Below are 22387 nucleotides of genomic sequence, written 5' to 3'. Positions count from 1 at the left end.
CAAAATCAAATATTTATTTATATCATAAATTATTTTGTCAAAGTCCCTACTACTATGAGAATGGTTCTTTTTTTGTGAAAAGGGAGAAGAGGGTAGCTATGATAAATAATGCCTCACTGCAGACTACCTGGACATATTTTAATGATATGTGTGAATTTACTGAGAATTCTAAATTCTACTTGACAAACATGACTATCGAAAAAAAGTAAAACAATGGGAAACCAAAAACATTAGAAGAAAAGGTTTCACATAACAAAAATCCTAAAAACTAAACTTTTATCATGTAAAATAATGACAATTATTTGTCAATAATCAAATGAATTTGATTCTGAATCAAATTCATGAATCTGAATCTTTCATAACTTATAACCTCCAACATTGTATTTATTACAGTAATCTTCAATCATTCTGATATTAAAATGCTGCCAGAAATTCAAGGGTAGTTTCCAAAAAATACAAAAAAGAGAATAAAAATGACTTTTTGAGACCTAAATCACCTAATGACAGGAGATTTAGCAAACTCCTCAGATAACCAGAAAATGAAAAGCTTAAAATAACTGAGTAACTTACCGATTGTGACACTATAAAACTCTCAAGAATCAGGAAATGGTCCCATGTCTTATTAGTTCCCAGGCCTAGTACTTGATATTAAAATACATCAATTTTTCATATTCAAAATTTTGCTGGCTATTACATAAACTATAAAGTGGACTACCCCAATGAATAGTTTTAAGACTGATTTGTTTTAAATGATGCACACACAAAATTAGTGAGAGATAAGACACACAGATATCACCTTTTTTTGTAATATCAATTTACAGAAACCTTTATATAAGTCACATAAATGTTTCTCCTTTTCCCCAATTTGCTTGGTTCCTTGGAACAGATACTCTAACATCAAACTGCCATGTTGGTTAATTCTGAGACATTCAAAACCTAAAACAAGCAAATTAATAATACTGAATAAGCCACCTCTTTCTCCATAGCAGCCTGATGTTTCTTGATAAGTTTCTCCATTTCTGCAGCAAAATTGTTACGCTGAGTTTCAAGATCTTTGTCTAATCTGAGGCGATGTTCATCCATCTCAGCCTTTAGCTTATTTTCCAGAGTCATCAGTTGCTTTTGATGTTGTCGCCTCATTCGCTTATAGCCAGACATTTGTTCTCTAAGCTCAGAATCCTGCTCATGTTCTTGCATTTGCCTTGTAACCTAGACATACAAATAATGGAAGGAAAAGAAGAAAATAAAACATTCTTCTTCGAAAAGCCTTTTAAACCATTCTATATTAACTAAGTAGGGAATTAGTATAAAATATCCCAATGTTAGCAGATTCCAAGAAAATTTCCAACAAGTCTTTCAAAGAAATAGACTGGTTCTAAAATTTATATGGGGATATAAAAGAATCTAGAATAGCCAAAACAATCTTGAGGAACAAAAATATTTGGAGGACATGCAGCCCTACAGTACTCAAGACAATACGGTACTGGCTTTAAGATAGGCTACGTAGATCAAGGAAAGAGAATAAAAACTAGAAAGAGATCCACATATGTTCAATTGATTTTTCTACCAAGAAAGTCAAGTTAATTCAGAGGATAGTGTTTTTAGCAAATCCTGCTGAAACAACTGGTTCTTTACATAGAAAAAAACAAATAAACCTTCACTCCCTATATCACTTATGTCATATATAAAAATTAATTTGAGAAGGATCATTTGACCTGAACGTAAAACCCAGAATCACAAAGCAGAAACACAAAATATCTTTATAACCCTGGAGTAAGCAAACACTTCTTGGGCAGAACACAAAAAACACTGACCACAAAGCAAAAAAAAAAAAAAAAAAAAGAAAAACCTCAATTTAAAAATCAAGATAGGCCAGGCGCGGTGGCTCACGCCTGTAATCCCAGCACTTTGGAAGGCGGAGGCGGGCAGATCACAAGGTCAGGAGATCGAGACCATCCTGGCTAACTCGGTGAAACCCCATCTCTACTAAAAATACAAAAAAAATTAGCTGGGCACGGTGGCGGGCGCCTGTGGTCCCAGCTACTCCGGAAGCTGAGGCAAGAGAATGGTGTGGGCCTGGGAGGTGGAGCTTGCATTGAGCTGAGATCGCGCCACCGCACTCCAGCCTGGGCAACAGAGCGAGACTCCGTCTCAAAAAAAACAAAAAAAAAAAAACAAGATAAAATACGCATGACATAAAATTAATCACCTTAAAATGAACAATTCAGTATGTTTAGTATATTTACCGTGCCATGCAACTATCACCTTTATCTAGTTATAAAGCATGTTTATCATCTCAAAAGAAAATTCTATACCTGTTAAGCAGTTGCTCTCCATTCTCCCCTCCTGGTAACCATCAATCTGCTTTTTGTCTCTATAGATATGCCTATTCTGCATATTTCATATAAGTAGTGTCATATAATAAACGAGTTTTTATGGCTGGTTTCTTTCACTTAGCATGTTTCTGAAGTTTATCCATGTTGTAGTATGCATCAATATTTCATTTCCTTTTACAGCTGAATAAAATTCCACTGTATGTATATAGCACAATTTGTTTATCCACTCATCCACTGATGGACATTTGTATTGTTTCTGTCTTTTGGCCACTGTGAAAACTGCTGCTGTGACTATGTGTGTACATGCACTTGTCTGAGTACCTGTTTTCAATTCCTTTAAAAAATGTTAATGTTTTGATTGACAAATCATAATTGTATACATTTATGGAGTACAAGTGTGATATACTGATATATGTATTCAACATATTAAATTAAATCAATCTAACATATCCATCACCTTCTTTATGCATCATTTTTTATGGTGAGATATTTGAGATTTACTTTTAGTTATTTCAAAATATTCAATATACTATTGTCAACCGGCTATGCAAAATATCTCAAAACCTGTTCCTCCTATCTTTCTGAAACTTTGTACATTTTGATCAACAACTCCCCATTTCTCTCTGTCCCTAACCTCTAGTAACCATCACTCTACTCTCTACCTCTATTCTATGAGTTCAACTTTATTTTTCTAGATTCCACATAAAAGCGAGATCATGTGGTATCTTTCTGTGCTTGCCTTATCTCACTTAGCATAATCCTCCAGATTCATACATGTTCTTGCAAATGACAGGATTTTTCCTTTTTAAGGCTGAATGGTATTCCATTGTGTATATATGCTACATTTTCTTTATCCACTCATCCACTGATATGCACTTAGGTTGATTCCATGACTTAGCTATTGTGAATAATGCTGCAATGAACATGGGAGTGCAGATATCCTTTCAACATACGAATTTCAGTTCCTTTAAGTATGTACCCAGAAGTGGAATTACTGGATCATATGGCAGTTCTATTTTTAGTTTTTTGAGGAACCTCCACACCATTTTCCAAAATGGCCATACTAATTTAGGTTATCACCAACAATGTGTAAGAGTTCCCCTTTTTGCCAACACTTGTTATCTTTCATCTTGTTGATAACATTTTCAATTCTTTTTCAAAGACAGGGTTGGTGTGTTGCCCACGCTGGAGTACAGTGGCACGATCTTGGCTCACTGCAGCCTCTGCCTCCTAGGTTCAAGTGATTCTCCCGCCTCAGCCTCCTGAGTAGCTGGGACTACGAGTATGCGCCACCATACTCAGCTAATTTTTATATTTTTAGTAGAGACAGGGTTTCACCATGTTGGCCAGGCTGGTCTCGAACTCCTGATTTTTTTCTTTTTTTTTTTTTTTTTGAGATGAAGTCTCGCTCTTGTCCCCCAGGCTGGGGTGCAATGGCACAATCTCAGCTCACTGCAACCTCCGCCTCTCGGGTTCAAGCAATTTTCCTGCCTCAACCTCCTGAGTAGCTGAGATTACAGGCGCCTGCCACCACGCCCAGCTAATTTTTGTATTTTTAATAGAGAAGAGGTTTCACCATGCTGGCCAGGCTGGTCTCGAACTCCTGATCTCAAGTGATCTGCCTGCCTCGGCCTGGCAAAGTGCTGGGATTACAGCTGTGAGCCACTCCGCCCGGACCACCATTTTATATAAGGGACTTGGCTTATCTGTGGATTTGGGGATTTATGGAGGGTCCTGGAACCAATCCCTCACAGATACCGAGGGATAACTATACCTTGTTTCAGACGGTTAAGGCAGGTGTATAGAATTGTAAAAACTCTTCAAATTGAATACCTAAGATCTGTGCATTTTATTGAATGAAAAAAATCCAAGGCAGAAGAAGGTAGGCTGTGATGGTATATAGCACTTATAATGAATAATATAGCTATGCTTATTTGTATTAAAAAACTACTTATGCTCTGAATATTTTAAGTGAAATAAATGAAACTACTGGCTTTAAAAATACAAATCTTTTTCAGATTTTGATTCATTAAATCTGTAAATTTAAAATGCCCTTAATTGATTTGAGGAAGCCAAACTTTGGGACAGAACACTTTCTTGGGAAAGATTTAACTTATGCCAAGTTACTGAGAGGTTTTCCTTTAAGCTGGTCCTTCTCAACATATTTATCAAAATAGTCATGCAAAAATTAAGCAATCTTTACCACTTGCTCTGTTAAAAGTGCTATTTACATGTTGCAGAATAGTAGGAATAACCTGACTTAGGGTAGGGTACTACGTTCCCAACCCCACGTCATATAGATTCATGACAGCATAGGATTTATAACATCTGCTTATTACATAGTTGAGAAGTCAGATAGCTATCATATCTTTTTTTTCCCCCATCATATTTTCTTTTCTTTTTTTTCTTTTTTAGTTTTTGAGACAGAGTCTCGCTCTGATGCCCAGGCTGGAGTGCAATGGTGCAATCTCAGCTCACTGCAACCTCCATCTCCTGGATTCAAGCAATTATCCTACCTCAGCCTGTCAGGTAACCCGGATTACAGGTGCCTACCATCATGCCCAGCTAATTTTTGTATTTTTAGTAGAGACGAGGTTTCACCATGTTGGCCAAATTGGTCTTGAAACCTGACCTCAGGTGATCCACCTGCCTCGGCCTCCCAAAGTGCTGGGATTACAGGTGTGAGCCACCACGCCCGGCCTCATTTCTTTCTTTCTTTCTTTCTTTTTTTTTTTTGAGACAGGATCTGGCACTGTCACCCAGGCTGCAGTACAGTGGTGTGATCTCGGCTCACTGCAACCTCCATCTCCTGGGTTCAATCAATGCTCCTGACTCAGTCTCCCAAGTATATGGGACTACAGGCACACATCACCACACCCAGCTGAATTTTTTTTTTTTTTTTTTTTTTTTGGAGACAGGGTCTACCTCTGTCACCCAGGCTGGAGTGCAGAGGTACGATCTCAGCTCACCACAGCCTCTGCCTCCTAGGTTCAAGCAATTCTCCAGTCTCAGCCTCCTGAATAGCTGGAATTACAGGTGCACCACCATGCCCAGCTAATTTTTCTATTTTTAGCAGAGACGGGGTTTCACCATATTGGCAAGGCTGGTCTCAAACTCCTGACTTCAGTCGATTCACCTACTACAGCCTCCCAAATTGCTGGGATTACAGGTGTGAGCTACCACACCCCACCTGAATTTTGTATTTTTTGTAGAGATGGGGTTTCACCATGTTGCCCAGGCTGGTCTTAAACTCGTGAGCTCAAGTGATCCACCCACCTCAGCCTCCCAAAGTTCTACGATTACAGGCATGAGCGACCAAACCCAGCCTTTCCATTATGTTTTCTAATAGCCTACTTTTCTTATGGTATCTTAATGTAATTTCGTTGTATCCTTAGTATCCTTTATCATGCTTTGGTTTTACTTATCTGTCTGATTAAGATTTTAAGTACCCCATTATAGCATCCTTGTAATGAACAGATAATCCATATTATTTGGAAAATCAGAATGACTTTAGAGTGCACCAAATTGTACTGCTTGCCATTTCCAATATTCCCCTCTTTCTGGTTAGCCTCACACAATATATTTCCTTACTGTCCATATTCTTCTTATATGGAAATACCATTCATTTCTCCTCTCCCTGCTGTGCCTAAATCTTACTAATTTTAAATACTCAAACTATTTATTTCATAAATACTTCATTTATGCTCCTAATAAAAAGTTATCTGAATTCCTGTTTAGTGTCCTGTAGTTATCTTAAGTATTTAAGATATTCTAACATACTCGTTTTTTGTGTACGTGTCATGAAGACATTGTTAGTTTAACATTTCTCAGAGTTCTCTGAATAACATCTTTCTCATAACAGGCAATTAAATATTAAATGAGTATTTCGCAAAATAAAACCCAAATACAAAACAACATATAGCTATACTTGAGTTTATATTGCCAAGGTCCCACATGAAAAATATATTTATCTTTAATTCGGGGAAGTACATACCAGTGATGCTGTCCGTATAGTAGCAAAGTGTTCTCGATTACGATAGTGTGATTTGTGACGAGATACTTGGGGTGGAGACTGTGGATCTGATGCTCTTGTTCTAGGATCTCCCTCTTCTCTGTAATTTTCTTCCTCCTAGGCAAAAAAAAAAAAAAGATAATACTATGTAAGGTGAACAGTTTGTTTGAATCTTTATGGAAATTAAAGTTTAAAGACAACTTGATCAACAAATCTCACAGACATAATTTTAAAAAGCAAAACCAAAAAGTAGAAATGCTGTTCTTTTTTCTTTTCTTCTTTTTTAGAAACAGGGTCTCGCTGTGTCACCCAGACTGAAGTACAGTAATGTGACCATAGCTCACTGTAGCTTCAACCTCCTAGGCTCAAACCATCTGCCTACCTCAGACTCCTGAGAAGTTGGAACTACAGGCACGGGCCATCAGGCCAGGCTAATTTTATTTTTTTAGAAACAAGGTTTCCCTATGTTGACTAGGCTGGTCTAGAACTCCTGGGCTCAAGTAATCCTCCCTCGTTGGCCTTCCAAAGTGCTGAGATTACAGGTGCAAGCCAATATGTCCAGCTTTATTTTCAATATAATTAGAATTAGAATAAATTATCTGTACAGGGTATAAAATTGTACACAGACTTAGGATAAGAAAATGCACATGACTAGATTGATTGATTGATTTGTTTGTTTGAGATAGGGTCTCACTTTGTCACCCAGGTTGGAGTGCAGTGGTACCCTGAACGGCTCACCACAGTCTCAACTTCCTGGGCTCAAGCGATCCTCCCACCTCAGCCTCCCAGGTAGCTGGGACCACAGGCATGCACCACCATGCCAGCTAACTTTTGTATTTTTTGTAGAGATGGGGTTCTGCCATGTTGCCCAGGCTGGTCTTGAACTACTGGGCTCAAGCAATCTGCCTGCCTTGGCCTCCCAAAGTGCTGGGATTACAGGCGTGAGTCACTGTGCCTGGCACATGACTAGATTTATATCCTACCGATTATGTGCAAAATTGAAAAGCTTTAACATAACTTGAAAACAAAGATGATGAAACATGCAGCCAATATAGTCAATGTTTTAAACAGGAGTAGTAGAAAATTGCTCAAAGCCTCTTGGGTTTTGGAAGCAATGGAGTTATCTTTATAATACTTCTGCCATCTGTCCAAAATAAGCAAAAACAAAAACAGTTGCAAAAAATTGAAGGACTGATATCTTTCCCTGAACTCAATCTGTTAGCTGAATAGAACATCAGTTAAGTAGCAACCAATTAATTGTGGTAATAATTTTTTGTTGTTGTTGTTGCCCAGAACGCAGTGCGGTGGTATGATCAAGGCTCACCGCAGCCTTGATCTCCCAGGCTCAACCGATCCTCCACTACTCAGTGGGCCTTCACTACTCAGCCTCTTGAGTAGCTGGGGCCACAGGCATGTGCCACACCTGGCTATTTTTTTTTTTTCTTTAATGGATGGAGTTTTCCTATGTTGTCCAGGCTGGTCTTGAACTGCTGGCCTCAAGTGATACTCCTGCCTCAGCCTCCCCAAGTGCTGGGATTATAGGAATGAGCCACAGCGCTCAGCCTATTTTAACCATTTTAAGTGGTATTAATTATACTCTCAATGATGTACAGCTATCAGTATTACTTCCAAAACTTTTTCATCAACCCAAACAGAAACTACGTCCATTAGCAATAACTATTTTGACCTCCACCCAGTCTCTGGTAACTCCTAATGTACTTCCTGTCACTATGAATTTGCACATTTTACTTTCATCACTTAAAATGTTTTCAAGATTCATCCATATGGCAGCATGTATTAGAACTTCATTCCTTTTTATAGCTGAATAATATTCTACTGGATGTAAAAACCACAATTTTTTTTGGTTTTTTGAGACAGTGTCTCATTCTGTTGCCAGGTTGGAGTGCAGTGGCATGATCTCGACTCACTGCAACCTCTGCCTCTTGGGTTCAAGCGACTCTTCTGCCTCAGCCTCCTAAATAGCTGGGATTACAGGTGTGTGCCACCACGCCTGGCTAATTTTTGTATTTTTAGTAAAGACAGGGTTTCACCATGTTGGCCAGGATGGTCTCAATCTCTTGACCTCATGATCCACCTGCCTTGGCCTCCCAAAATGCTGGGATTACAGGCGTGAGCCACCGTGCCCGGCCTACAAACCACAATTTGTTAATACATCCGTTGATGAATAATTTGGGTTGTTTCCATCTTTTAGCCATTGTACCTACTACTTTTAGATAGTAACACAAGCTGTGAAGTGAAAAAGGAAGCGTTCCTATTTTTGTTTGTTCGTTTTTTGAGATAGTCTCACTCTGTCACCCAGGCAGAGGTGCAGTGGTGCAACCTTGGCTCACTGAAAACCTCTACTTCCTGAGTTCAAGTGAACCTACCACCTTAGCCTCCTGAGTAGCTGAGATTAGAAGCATGCACCACCAAGCCGAGCTAATTTTTAAATTTTTTGTAGAGACAGGGTTTCACCATGTTGCCCAGGCTGGTCTCCAACTCCAGGCTCAAGCAATCTGCCTGCCTCAGCTTCCCCAAATGCTGGAATTACAGGGGTGGGCCTCCACTCCCAGCCTCAGCATTCCTATTAATTGTTAAAAGGAGTTACCTGACTTTTCAATATTTTTCAGGTTTAACATTTTACACTCAAAAGGGTAAAGAGTAATGCAGCAAACACCCATATTTCCTAAATCCAGAATCTAGTTTTCTACAATTATATTCAGCTTTATTTTTAAGAGACAGGCTGGGTGCAGTGGCTCACACCTGTAATCCCTGTAATTTGGGAGGCCGATGCGGGTGGATCACTTGAGGTTGGGAGTTTGAGACCAGCCTGGCCAACATGATGAAACCTCTTCTCTACTAAAAATACCAAAAATTAGCTGGGCGTGGTGGCACGCACCTGTAATCCCAGCTACTCAGGAGGCTGAGGCATGAGAATTGCTTGAATCTGGGAGGCGGAGACTGCAATGAGCCAAGATGGTGCCACTGCACTCCAGACTGGGCAGCAAGAACAAAACTCCATCTCAAAAAAAAAAAAAGATACAAACGCCTTGGCGCAGTGGCTCACACCTGTAATCCCAGCACTTTGGGAGGCTGAGGTGGGTGGATCACTTGAGGTCAGGAGTTTGAGACTAGCCTGGCCAACATGGTGAAACCCCGTCTCTACTAAGAATACAAAAATTAGTCGGGCAGGGTGGCACACACCTGTATATTCCAGCTACTCGGGAGGCTGAGGCAGGATGATCGCTTGAACCTGAGAGGTGGAGGTTGCAGTGGGCCAAGACTGTGGCCACTGCACTCCAGCCTGGGTGACAGAGTGAGACTCCGTCTCAAAAAAAAAAAAAAAAGATATAAATATTACGGATAACATAAAATTCACTTTTGATCATCACTCATCCCAACCATTTCTCACTCTCCAAAGGCAACCATTATCATGAATTTTATGTGTATCCTTCCTATTTTTTAGTATTTTATTTTCCATGTAAATAATGTCAAATAATGTATTTGAGGTTTCTGTACTTTTTCTTCTAATATTCTGAAATAGTTCCACATTCTTTTTGTATTCTCAAAACATAATTTTCCAAATGGAAATAACAGGTTAGGAGTTAACAAGGCTTTTTTCATTAAAAAATGCTCCAAACTTCTTTTTTTTTGAGACAGGGTCTAACTCTGTCGCCTACGCTGGACTGCAGTCGTGTGATCTTGGCTCACTGCAACCTCCACCTCCCAGGTTCAAGTGATTCTCCCACCTCAACCTCCGAAGTAGCTGGGAGTATGGGAGTACAGGCACGTGCCACCAAGCCTGGCTAATTTCTGTTATTTTTAGTAGAGACAGGGTTTCACCATGTTGGCCAGGTTGGTCTTGAACTCCTGGCCTCAAGTGATATACCCGGCTTGGCCTCCCAAAGTGCTGGGATCACAGGCATGAGCCACTGCGCCCGGCCATGTTCCAAACTTCGGGAAACTTCCTTCTCCTCCTTCTTCCTTCTCTTAAACTAATAGACGAAGAAAACAGTTTACCAACATTGAATTTTTTTCAATGAAATCCAAATACTCACAGGTTTTAAATGGATAACAGAACTGTTAGACATCACTGTGTGGTCTCCCTCCATCATATCTAGCTCACTCTTGTCATCTGAGACATCTGGAAGACTGTTAACACTACTGCTTTGGCTGCTGGCACTGATGGACATGCTGGGAATGGATTGATTACTTCCAACACTATTCACTGTTCCTGTCCGGCCAACACCATGATCTTGTTCCTAAGAGAAAAGAACATTCAAATTCAGTTCAAATATTTATATATATCTCTCTCTTCTGAATTCTTGATTATAAGCACCTAGCATACCACTTGGCAGACAGTCTCAGAAAGTTGGTCTATCATGAGAAATTGCTTTTATTTTCCAAGACCAAGAAGTTTATCAACTGTTAGTTTATTGAAAAACAAAAATGACCAACAAGTAAATCACAAAAAAACTCAGCCAACTGTCTAAAACAAAGTCAGCTGATCACTTTTGGGTGATTTTCAAACTAGAATATTTTATCTACATTGCTTGTTATTTTAAAATAACCATTTATACTTCTCATGGGGCATATATAGGGATCCTGCTCATTTCTCAATAATTCTTGGTTAATACAAATCCCTCCTTTTAAAAAAAAAAAAAAAAAGCACTGGCTATTCTGGGTACAGTGCCTATGGGGTAGCCCTGCTCCATAAGGAGCATTTAAAAAAAAAAAAGTATTAGAAACTTCATTGTAGTTGTTACTCTTTTTTATTAAACCAGCCTTTCATAAGTAGATTCTTCTTTCTTCTGGAAAACAGTCTCCAGATTACCTTTCCCTTCCTCCCTTCCTTCCTTTCTTTCTTTTTCTTTTTTGTATTTCAATAGGTTTTTGGGGAACACCAGATTATCTTTTTACCACCAAATAATTTACCATTAATTCCTACCTATTCTTGTGTAAACTAATAATTACATATTATATTATTTCAAATCACAATCATAAGAATGTTATTCTGATGTAAACAGGCAGGTGTAGTATCTGGGCACTAACGTTACAGTAGTCTTACCATACCAGAATTCTTTAAGATACGTAGAATTTAATAAACACAGACATATATGTAGATAGGGACTTTTCTTACATTCCTAGCCTAACACATATATTGTTAACAATTTAACTACATAGAATTTTATTAATTTCACTTTATTAAAGTATTTCACATATCTGAAATAATCCCAATTTTCTAGTGACTACCATTAAGAACTAAAAAAAATCCCCAAATCCAAAAATTGTAAGTTTAGAAAGTCTTATATTTGACAGTTCATTAATTATTTAGTGATATTAAAAAGAAAAAGAAAATAAACTATTGCTCATGGTTTCAGAATGCAAAGTGGTCTCTCTCGATGAAAACCAATAGAAAAGAATAAAATTTTTGAATTCTGACGGGGCAAAGAAGAAACAAAATATTTAGAGGGAAAAAATAGCTTTACACATAATATACTTTATATGTATATTTCTTCATGAGGAAGTTCTGTAACACTTCTACAGCAAATCTGTATTTCCATTCTCCCTAAGAGGCAAGACAGAACTTGGTCTTGAGAGTAAAAGAGGTATGAATTTGAACCCATGTTCCTCTACCTACAGTGAGCAACTTAATTTATTCTGAGCCTTGCTTTTGGTATCTGTAAAATGAGTATTTTAGAACAGTGTAGGCCAGGCGCGGTGGCTCACACCTGTAATCCCAGCACTTTGGGAGGCTGAGGCAGATGAATCACTTGAGGCCAGGAGATGGAGAACAGCCTGGCCAACATAGCAAAACCCCGTCTCTACTAAAAATATAAAAAATTAGTTGGGCGTGGTGGCGCAACTGTAGTCCCAGCTACTTGGGAGGCAGAAGGTGGAGAATCGCTTGAACCCAGGAGGTAGAGATTGCAGTGAGCCAAGACCGCGCCACTGTACTCCAAACTGGGCTACAGAGCAAGACCCTGTCTTAAAAAAAAAAAAGAACGGTGTAGATGGAATGAAATCAAGTTTCTTTGGTGACACAGTAGAATGCCTAGTAACTTTCTCATGACTTCTGAGAGAGTACATTCAACCTTCAGATTCTGTATTTCAAGAACTTCCAAAAGCACATCATATGGAACTGGACAATAGGTCAAAAAAGGGCTCAGACTGGGCACGGTGGCCCATGCCTGTAATCCCAGCACTCTGGGAGGCCGAGGTGGGTGGGCCACCTAAGGTCAGGAGTTCAAGACCAGCCTGGCCAATGTGGTGAAACCCCATCTCTACTAAAAATACAAAAAATAAAATAAAATAAAAACTAGCTGGGTGTGGTGGTGCACGCCTGTAATCCCAGCTACCAGGAAGGCTGAGGCAGGAGAATCACTTGAACCAGGGAAGTGGAGGTTGCAGTGAGCCGAGATCATGTCATTGCACTCCAACGTGGGCAACAAGAACAAAATTCCATCTCAAAAAAACAAAAAAGGTTCGGTGGTCAAGAAATTAGAGAAGGACTAGATTAAACAAAGGTGAACAGGTTTCTTTAACAAAGGACTTCTCAGAACCTTCACTATGACACTGTGTACCATAAAGGGGCATGTAATCTAACATGATTAAAGACTTAAAAAAAATTTTAATTTTTCTTATTTCTCCAAGAAAAAGGGACCTTTTTTTTATTCCTAACTGGGATTTTATAGGACCAATGGTAAGAAAATACAACCTGGAAACCATTGGTATATAAGGTAAATTATGGCAGGGCAAGCTGCATAAGGAAAGAAACCAATAGTGAAAATTCAATATTGGAGTCATTTTTTATCTGTTACCTCTTCTTCTTCCTGTGCTTCTACTGCTGGTCCGTTATGTGCCTCCTGGAAAAGGAGTTTCTTCATCTTTCGATACTGCAGATTGTCCAGCTCTCTTACTGCATCCTTTGTCCTCTGAATGAGATCTATTAACACGGTTTCAGGGCGCTCCCGAAGAACAAACATGTGCTAGATAGGGGAGAAGGTAAAAGGTTGATTTTTTTTCAATTAGTGCCAAGGTACTCCTTCTCAGACCCTAGAGATAATATCCTATGATAGATAATGCATATAATCTATACCTACATAATTCTGTTAAATTTCTCCTATTTATAAAATTATCATTTACATACATATACTCTGTGTATACACAACTACTCTTTTTATTTTGAACATAATATTTTTGTTGGCCAACTAAAAATGCAGAGTTAAAATAATTGAAGGGTCTAAACACTAAGAATTAAGTCCAATCAGAGCTCTCAAGGTTTACCTACTCTAAGAACTGATGATTTCACACAAAAGACGTGTTCAGTTATTAGATATCTTTATATCTAATATCTTTATATGCTGGTGAACAATATTCTGCATAAAATACTAACAGAGATTAAAAGCCATTAAATTATTACTGTTTATCACTAGCGTTTAATATAATTTCACCTTATCAAATACAAAAAGTAGAAAAAACAATTCCACCATTATGATGATCACAGTTACATTGTAATATACTTCTTTTCAGAAATTTTCTATATATAAAATGTTTTGTAGATACATAGTTAGCATGTAAATTCCAGAAAGACATATTCTGCCATCCCTTGAGTTCCATGAGATATCCTTGAATTCCTAAGACAACTTTTACCTCCTTTGTTAGCTCACATTTATTTCTTCTTTAAGCAAAGAGTTGTAACTATGAATCGTAGCCCACTGTAACCTCAAACTCCTGGGCTCAAGCAATCCTCTCATCTCAGCCTCTCAAGGAGCTAGGACTACAGGTGTGCACCACCATGTCCAGCTAATTTTATTTGATTTTTTTGGTGGGGGTAGAGTTAAACTCCTGGCCTCAAGTGACTCTCCCATCATGGCCTCCCAAAGCATTGGATTACAGGCATGAGCCACTACGCACAGCCTCTATACAATATTTTATTCAATTTTCACAGTCATAATAAGTATTATTATTTTAGCTGGGCGCAGTGGCTTATACCTGTTACCACAGTACTTTGGGAGGCCAAGGTAGGCAGATCACTTGAGACCAGGAGTTCAAGAACAGCCTGGCCAATAGTGAAACCCTAAAAATATAAAAAATTAGCAGGGCGTGGAGGCATACGCCTGTAATCCCAGCTACTCGGGAGGCTGAGGCACGACAATCACTTGAAGCTCGGAGGCGGAGGCTGCAGTGAGCTGAGATCATGTAACTGCACTCCAGCCTGGGTGACAGAGCAAGAGTCTGTCTCAAAAACAAAAAAAATAATTATTATTTCAAATTCATAAACATAATGCTTGTAGAATATTTCATCAAATGTTTGTGCCCAAATTACCTAACCATTACTCTAATTTGGGGCAGCTATTTCTAATTTTTAATTCCATGATAAACAGCTTCATATATTAAAATTTTTTCGTTAGTTTTTTTCTTTATGATAGACTGCAACAGAAATGTAATTAGGCCAAAAGATAAGAAGCTCATGATAAATACTTCCTATCATTTTAAATAGGGGTATGATAATATATACTAGGGGCCAGGCAAATGAATACTATTAATATATGCAGATTTAGAATCTAATCACCAAATACTAGTGGGCTGGGTTACTACTACATGAGTTAGAAAGGTTTCTTTTGCTTCTATTTGGCAAATGTAAGAAGCCAGTCACATTCTTCCTTTTTTTTTTTTTTTGAGATGGAGTTTCCTCTGACTGCCCAGGCTGGAGTGCAATGGTGCCATCTCCGCTTACCACAACCTCCGCCTCCTGGGTTCAAGCGATTCTCCTGCCTCAGCCTCCTGAGTAGCTGGGATTACAGGCATGCGCCACCATGTCCAGCTAATTTTGTATATTTAAAAGAGACAGGGTTTCTCCATGTTGGTCAGGCTGGTCTGGAACTCCTGACTTCAGGTGATCTGCCTGCCTTGGCCTCCCAAAGTGCTGGGATTACAGGCGTGAGCCACTGTGCCTGGTCATTCTTCCTTTTTCTTTAATTTGGTGTATACCACTATTTACAATATTGTCTTCTTTCTTTCTTTCTTTCTTTCTTTTTTTTTTTTTTTTTTGAGATGGAGTCTCGCTCTGTTGCCCAGGTTGGAGTTCAGTGGCGTGATCTCGGCTCACTGCAAGCTCCGCCTTCTGGGTTTGCACCATTCTCCTGCCTCAGCCTCCCAAGTAGCTGGGACTACAGGCACTGCCACCACGCCCAGCTAATTTTTTGTATTTTTAGTAGAGATGGGGTTTCACTGTGTTAGCCAGGATGGTCTCGATCTCCTGACCTCGTGATCTATCCACCTTAGCCTCCCAAAGTGCTGGGATTACAGGCATGAGCCACCGCGCCCGGCCTCTTTTTTTTTTTTTTTTTTTTGAGACACAGTCTCACTCTATCTCCCAGGCTAGAGTGCAGTGGCGCGATTTTGGCTGATTGCAACCTCCGCCTCCTGGGGTTCAAGCGATTTTCATGCCTCAGCCTCCTGAGTATTTGGGACTACATGAGTCCACCACCACGCCCGGCTAACTTTTGTATTATTAGTAAAGACAGGGTTTCACCATTTTGGCCAGGCTGGTCTCAAACTGCTGACCTCAAGGGATCTGCCTACCTCGGCCTCCCAAAGAGCTGGGGTTACAGGCATGGGCCACCGCTCCCGGCCTACTATTTACAATATTGTTTTATCCAAAAACATAAAACCTTATATTTATTTATTTATTTGGAGAAGGGCTTTTGCCCTTGTTGCTCAGGCTGGAGTGCAATGGTGCGATCTCGGCTCACCACTACCTCTGCCTCCTGGGTCAAGCGATTTTCCTGTCTCAGCCTCCCCAGTAGCTGGGATTACAGGTATGCGCCATCACGACCAGTTTATTTTGTTTTTTTTTTTTTTTAGTAGAGACATGATTTCTCCATGTTGGTTAGGCTGGTCTTGAACTCCCAACCTCAGGTGATCTACCCGTCTTGGCCTCCCAAAATGCTGTGAGCCACTGCACCCAGCCAAAACCTTCTATTTCTAAGTTTCACTGTTTGTTAGATTTTGCTTATTTTTTTTAACCAACATAATTCCTAGCTATATTAAAGCTTCTACTAGCTACTATGAGTGCCTGTGTATTCAGGCTTTCATTTCTGAAATGACAAGTAAGCTTACTGCCTGGAATTTCTCAAGCATTACTGAAATTTTGCATGGTTTTTCTATACACTGTGGCTGCAAATAATACTGCTGAATATATATGTGACCCTTTCAAACTAACTTGTGGCTTTAACTGATGTGTCAGTGAAAATAAACTGAATTTCCTTGAAATTCTAAAACATTAGTGTAAATATAGTTGACTTAAATCTTACAGTGAAAGATTAAGAAGATTCCTTAGGGTCCCAAAAAGATAGTCAAATCCTACTTATTACTGCCTAATCTAGATGTTTTAAGAACTATATTAAATTCAACAATACTACTATTGCTATTAATAAGACAGTCGATGCCCAAATGAAATGATGTTTTAAGACCAGAAAGCATACACTAATCATGTGTTTAAATTACTCAACCAAGCCTGTTGAAAACTCAACAGAACTCACATATTTTTAAAATATTTCATTGCTAAGTTAGAAAAATATATTTCCAAAAAAGGAAGCAAAGATATTATTTCCATTTTTAAGTTTCTCTTCTCCAACATATTATGTAAATACATGTCATCTTTCTTTCATATTATATTAATATTGTACAGATCAATACATAAAAATTAAGCAAAAAGTTAAACTATGTTTTTTGTGTGTGTTTTTTTTTTTTTTTTTGAGACGGTGTCTCGGTCTGTCGCCAGGCTGGAGTGCAGTGGCACAATCTCAGCTCACTGCAACCTCTGCCTCCGGGGTTCAAGCAATTCTCCTGCCTCAGCCTCCTGAGTAGCTGGGACTACGGGTGTGCGCCACCACATCCAGCTAATTTTTGTATTTTTAGTAGAGACGGGGGTTTCACCATGTTGGCCAGGATGGTCTCGAACTTTTGACCTTGTGATCCACCCACCTCAGCCTCCCAAAGTGCTGGGATTACAGGCGTGAGCCACCGTGCCCAGCTAAACTATGTTTTATCAACTTTGAAATAAGACATTGTTCTGCCGGGCGTGGTGGCTCAAGCCTGTAATCCCAGCACTTTAGGAGGCCAAGACGGGTGGATCACGAGGTCAGGAGATCGAGACCATCCTGGTTAACACGGTGAAACCCCGTCTCTACTAAAAAAAATACAAAAAACCTAGCCAAGCGAGGTGGCGGGTGCCTGTAGTCCCAGCTACTCGGGAGGCTGAGGCAGGAGAATGGCGTAAACCTAGGAGGCGGAGCTTGCAGTGAGCCCAGATCTGGCCACTGCACTCCAGCCTGTGCGACAGAGCAAGGCTCCATCTCCAAAAAAAAAAAAAGACATTGTTCCACATGAATTAAAATTTATAACTCATGATTATATTCTTGAACATATTAAGTATTGAGCTATTTGAATACTTAACTATACATTCTATTTAGACATGGTAAGAGCAGCTAATCAATTTGAAAAAAGAAATTAAAAAATTTAGTATCTAAGAGAAGTTCTCAGAAACAATAGTATAAAAAACTAGTATTAGTAAAAACTAGTAGAGTATACTTAATCCTAATTCAGAATCAAATAATAAAACACATTATTTACAATCATTTCTTAGGGGTAAGAACAAATTTAAAGTATAATGGAACTGGTGGCTCACACCTGTAATCCCAGCACTTAAAGAGGCTGAGGCAGGTGGATCACGTGAGCCCAGGAGTTTGATACCAGCCTGGGCAATGTGACAAAACCCTAATTAGCCAGGTTTAGTGGCGTGTGTCTATAGTCCTGGCTACTTGGGAGGCTGAGGTGGGAGGATCGCTTGAGCTTGGGAGGTCAAGGCTGCAGGAGACGTGATTGTGCCACTGCACTCCAGCCTGGATGACAAAGTGAGGCCTTGTCTTAAAATAAATAAATAAACTGTAATAGAACTGACCTTTAGAAGTTCCTCTGATGTAGGTCGATCTTGAGGGATTTTCTGGAGGCAAGAATCTACAAAGTTGCGAAAATAATCAGACCTATTGTAAAGGAAAGTATCAAGTGAACACATTGCTATTTCCTTTAAAAATACATCCACAAATCAAGGCACGTGCCTATTGGTGGGAGGGGGAATGGAAAGGGAATGATTTAAAAAAAGCAGAGACTATATAGTTTCATGTAAGTCTATGAAGATCTATCTAAAGCAACCAATGAATGTTTACCATTTTCCAAAGATAAATTCACACAGATTACTTTAAAATCCTGCTCCTACATATTTAAATATCACAACTCATACTACTGTATTGAGGCAAAATGAGGGAAGCCTATCTACTTTTTTTTTTTTTTTGCATTCAAACCCAAGATAATATTCCTTTCCAATTCCCTTTTTTTCTTTTCCTTTTTGCTAAGCCTTTCTTATAATAAGCTCTTTTCTTATTTGCCCCTTGGATCGTCTTCCATATAGCATGTTTCAGAATATCACTCTATCTGCTCTGGAGAGAGCGTTTTTATACCTGAGTATTTGGTGCCCCTGAGCAAATGGGAAAGACTTCCATTAAACCTAGAAAACCTATTAAGATATTTTTTAAAATGTTAGAAGTCTGTAACACATTATTATATAGTGTTATTGACAAGAGTTCAGTGAGTAAGGCAGTAAATAATTACTCCATCAATGTTTGTCTCCAATATTCAAATAAGATTTTAAGTTCTTTGTAGGCAAGAATTCTTTTATAAATCCCCAAGTCTCAAACACAGTGTAAAGACAGTCTGTGTTCAATATATTTATTACTTACATGTATCAACTATGGTTTCAATGTTTTTGTTTCTCCAAAACTGATGTTGAAACTTAATCTCCAATGCAACAGTGTTGGGAGGTGGGGCCTAATGGGAGTTGTTCAGGTCATGAATGGATTAATGCTGCTATAAAAAGGGCTTGTGGGAGAGGGTTCTCTCTCTCCTGCTCGCTGCCATGTGAGGACACAATGCTTCTCCCCCGCAAAGGATGCAGAGTTAAAGGCACTATACTGTAAGCAGGAGGGCCAGGTCCTAACCTGCCAGTGCCTTGATCCTGGACTTCCCAGCCTCCAGAAAATGAGAAATAAATTTCTGTTCTTTATAAATTACCCGGCCTCTGATACTCTGTTACAGCAGCACAAAATGTACTAAAGCATACCATAACCCTAAACTCAGTGCCAAAAGATTCGTTCTACATAATTCTAAACACAGAGTTATACAGAAAGAATCTTTTGGCACAGAGTTTTAGCATTATTAGTTTAGTAGAGTTACATGGCACACTCTTAAATGGCAAAGACTTATATGAATGAGACATAATTATGTACTCTTTAAATAATTAAGTACCCCTAATTTACATATCTGTGATTTTCAAAATACTAATTAAATATGCTAGCTATTCCCCTAGAATTTATCAAATGCTAGGTACACCTGAGGAATTAATTTTCTACTACAATTTTATACTGTTGATAAAAAATCCTAGTTTTCTAAAATTGTCAATCTGTTGTCCATAAACCTCTTTACACGAATGAACTAAATTTTATCAAATCAACGAAGCCCTAGAAGGAATATCAGATAAAACTGAATAACATATTATAGTTAGAGTGATCCCAAAATTTTTAATTACCTGGTAATTTTGATAAAGTCAAATCATTTTACCTATATTTTTATATCATATAAATTACAAACCATCCTGCAATCAAATATCACTATAGGTTGTAATAATAAATATAGTTTAGTTATAAAATATTAATGCTTAAATGCTACTTATTATTTAATAAGGATTAGGTATTCCTAAATTTAAAGAAAAAGTAAAATACAAATTCTTGTAAAAATGAATACTTTTTGCATTCATGTGACATCATCCATCCTTTTCTGAACTCAGTTATACATATGCTATAAAATGGAAACACGATAAAGAATAAATATTTAAAAGGCTAAAATAAATCTATTTTAATATCTTATAAGGTGATACATTTTACCTAATTGAAATTAAATCACTTTGATAACAGATTATGAAAAAGCATTTCATTTATTCAACATTGAGCAATATATATATTAACAATACTCACCATTCATTAGACTGTAGTGTAGGGGATTCATTTTGGGCTATGTGATATAAGGCACTCATTGCATTCATATTAAATAAAGGAGGCTTCCTTTCCGCTGTAAAAGAAAGGAAACATTCCTGTTAAAATAGGTGCCGGGGTACTCTAGTACTGGGCACGTTTTTCTTTTTTTTCTTTTTTAATGATTTTATTTTGAAACAATCTTAAACTTATACAAAAAATTGCAAGTAGAGTTCAAAGAGCTTTTTTTTTTCCTTTTTTCTTTTTTTTTCTGAGATAGGATCTCGCTCTGTCACCCATGCTGGAGTGCAGTGGCACAATCTCAGCTCACTACAGCCTTGACCTCCTGTGCTCAAGCAATCCTCCTACCTCAGCCTCCCGAGTAGCTGGGACCACAGGTGTGCACCACCATGCCCAATTATGTTTTGTATTTTCTGTAGAGATGGGGTTTCACCATGTTGCCCAAGATGGTCTTGAACTCTTGAGCTCAAGTGATCCTCCCAACTCAGCCTCCCAAAGTGCTGGGATTACAGGTGTGAGCCACTGCACCCAGCCTCCAAGAACTTTTTCAAGTGAATCAATTGAGAACAAATTGCTGACCTGATGCCTCACCATCCTTAATATATACTTGAGTGTATATTTCCTATAAAGAAGAACATTTTCCTAAATAATCATAATACATCCATTAAATCAGGCCATTTAATAGTGATATAAGACTATCATCCAATCCCCAAACTACATTCAAGTTTCATTCAAATGTCCCAATAATATCCCGTGTAGCAATAGTGAGCTTTGAGTATTGGCAATCTTCAAGGAATTTGTTCATTTTACCCAAGTTGTCAAATTTATTGACATAAAATTGTTCATATTTCCCCAATACTCTTTTAATACCTGTAAAATCTATAGTGATTATAATCTCTTACTCCTGATATTGGAAATTTGTGTCGTCTTTTATTTTGTGATTAGTCTGGCTAGAGGTTTAACCATTTTATTGATCTCAGAGTACTAGTTTTTGGTTTCACTGATTTTCTCTATTGTTTTTCAGTTTTCTATTCAACTGATTTCTGCTCTGATCATCATAATCCTCTGCTTATTTTGTGTTCAATTTGCTCTTTGTTTTAGTTTCTTAAGGTAAAAGTTGAAGTCATGACTTTGACAAATTGAAGTATGGTTGCCCTTCTGTATCTGTAGGTTCTGCATCCACAGACTGAACCAACCAACTGAAATATTTCAACCACAGACTGAAAATATCTAGGGAAAAAATAATAAAAATAACAACAAAGACTTTTTAACAATAAAAAAATTAACAATTTTTATTTATTTATTTATTTATTTATTTATTTTTTGAGACGTGGTTTCACTCTTGTTGCCCAGTCTGGAGTGCAATGGCGCGATCTTGGCTCACCACTACCTCCACCTCCAGGGTTCAAGAGATTCTCTCCTGTCTCAGCCTCCCAATTCTCTCCTGTCTCAGCCTCCTGAGTAGCTGGGATTACAGGCGTGCGCTGCCATGCCTGGCTAATTTTGTATTTTTAGTAGAGACGGGGTTTCTCCATGTTGGTCAGGCTGGTCTCAAACTCCCAACCTCAGGTGATCCACCCGCCTCGGCCTCCCAAAGTGCTGGGATTACAGGTGTGAGCCATCGCGCCCAGCCAAAAATACAAATTTTTAAGACAGCTACTTACATGGCATTTATATTATATTAGGTATTATAAGTAACCCAGAGATTATTCAAAGTATATGGGAGGATATGCATAGGTTACATGAAAAACTAAGCTATTTTATATGAGACTTAAGCATCTGCACATCTTCTTATCTGAAGGAGTTCTGGAACCAATCCTCTGAAGATACTGAGATATACAGGACTCTTGAATGTACCTCACTTTGAGATTTTCTGACATTTCCTATTATCAGAGTTAGGCTAAACACCTTTGGCAGGAGTATCACAG

The 22387-nt window shown here is 38.5% G+C and overlaps 1 protein-coding gene across 9 annotated transcripts in view; it reads right to left on the bottom strand.

The window, feature by feature from the left end:
• Nucleotides 1-22387, bottom strand: part of TAOK1 (TAO kinase 1) — a 167668-nt gene that overhangs the window by 33968 nt on the left and 111313 nt on the right. For 6 of the 9 annotated variants that reach the window (XR_013406260.1, XR_013406259.1, XR_013406261.1 and 3 more), the window contains 6 exons: nucleotides 20442-20535; nucleotides 18317-18398; nucleotides 13170-13337; nucleotides 10407-10610; nucleotides 6331-6465; nucleotides 973-1209 (listed from right to left, as the gene is read on the bottom strand). Coding sequence is in view for 6 of the 9 variants with exons in the window: in XM_077970700.1 (XP_077826826.1) it covers nucleotides 973-1209; nucleotides 6331-6465; nucleotides 10407-10610; nucleotides 13170-13337; nucleotides 18317-18398; nucleotides 20442-20535 (920 nt within the window). In the remaining 3 variants the exon portion in view is untranslated. The remainder of the gene's footprint in view (nucleotides 1-972; nucleotides 1210-6330; nucleotides 6466-10406; nucleotides 10611-13169; nucleotides 13338-18316; nucleotides 18399-20441; nucleotides 20536-22387) is intronic. The other 3 variants (XM_077970703.1, XM_077970704.1, XM_077970702.1) reach the window with 2 other exon arrangements.

Source organism: Macaca mulatta, chromosome 16, assembly GCF_049350105.2.
Source record: "Macaca mulatta isolate MMU2019108-1 chromosome 16, T2T-MMU8v2.0, whole genome shotgun sequence".
In the NCBI taxonomy this organism is placed as follows: domain Eukaryota; kingdom Metazoa; phylum Chordata; class Mammalia; order Primates; family Cercopithecidae; genus Macaca; species Macaca mulatta.
This window is presented reverse-complemented; position numbering and strand designations above follow the sequence as displayed.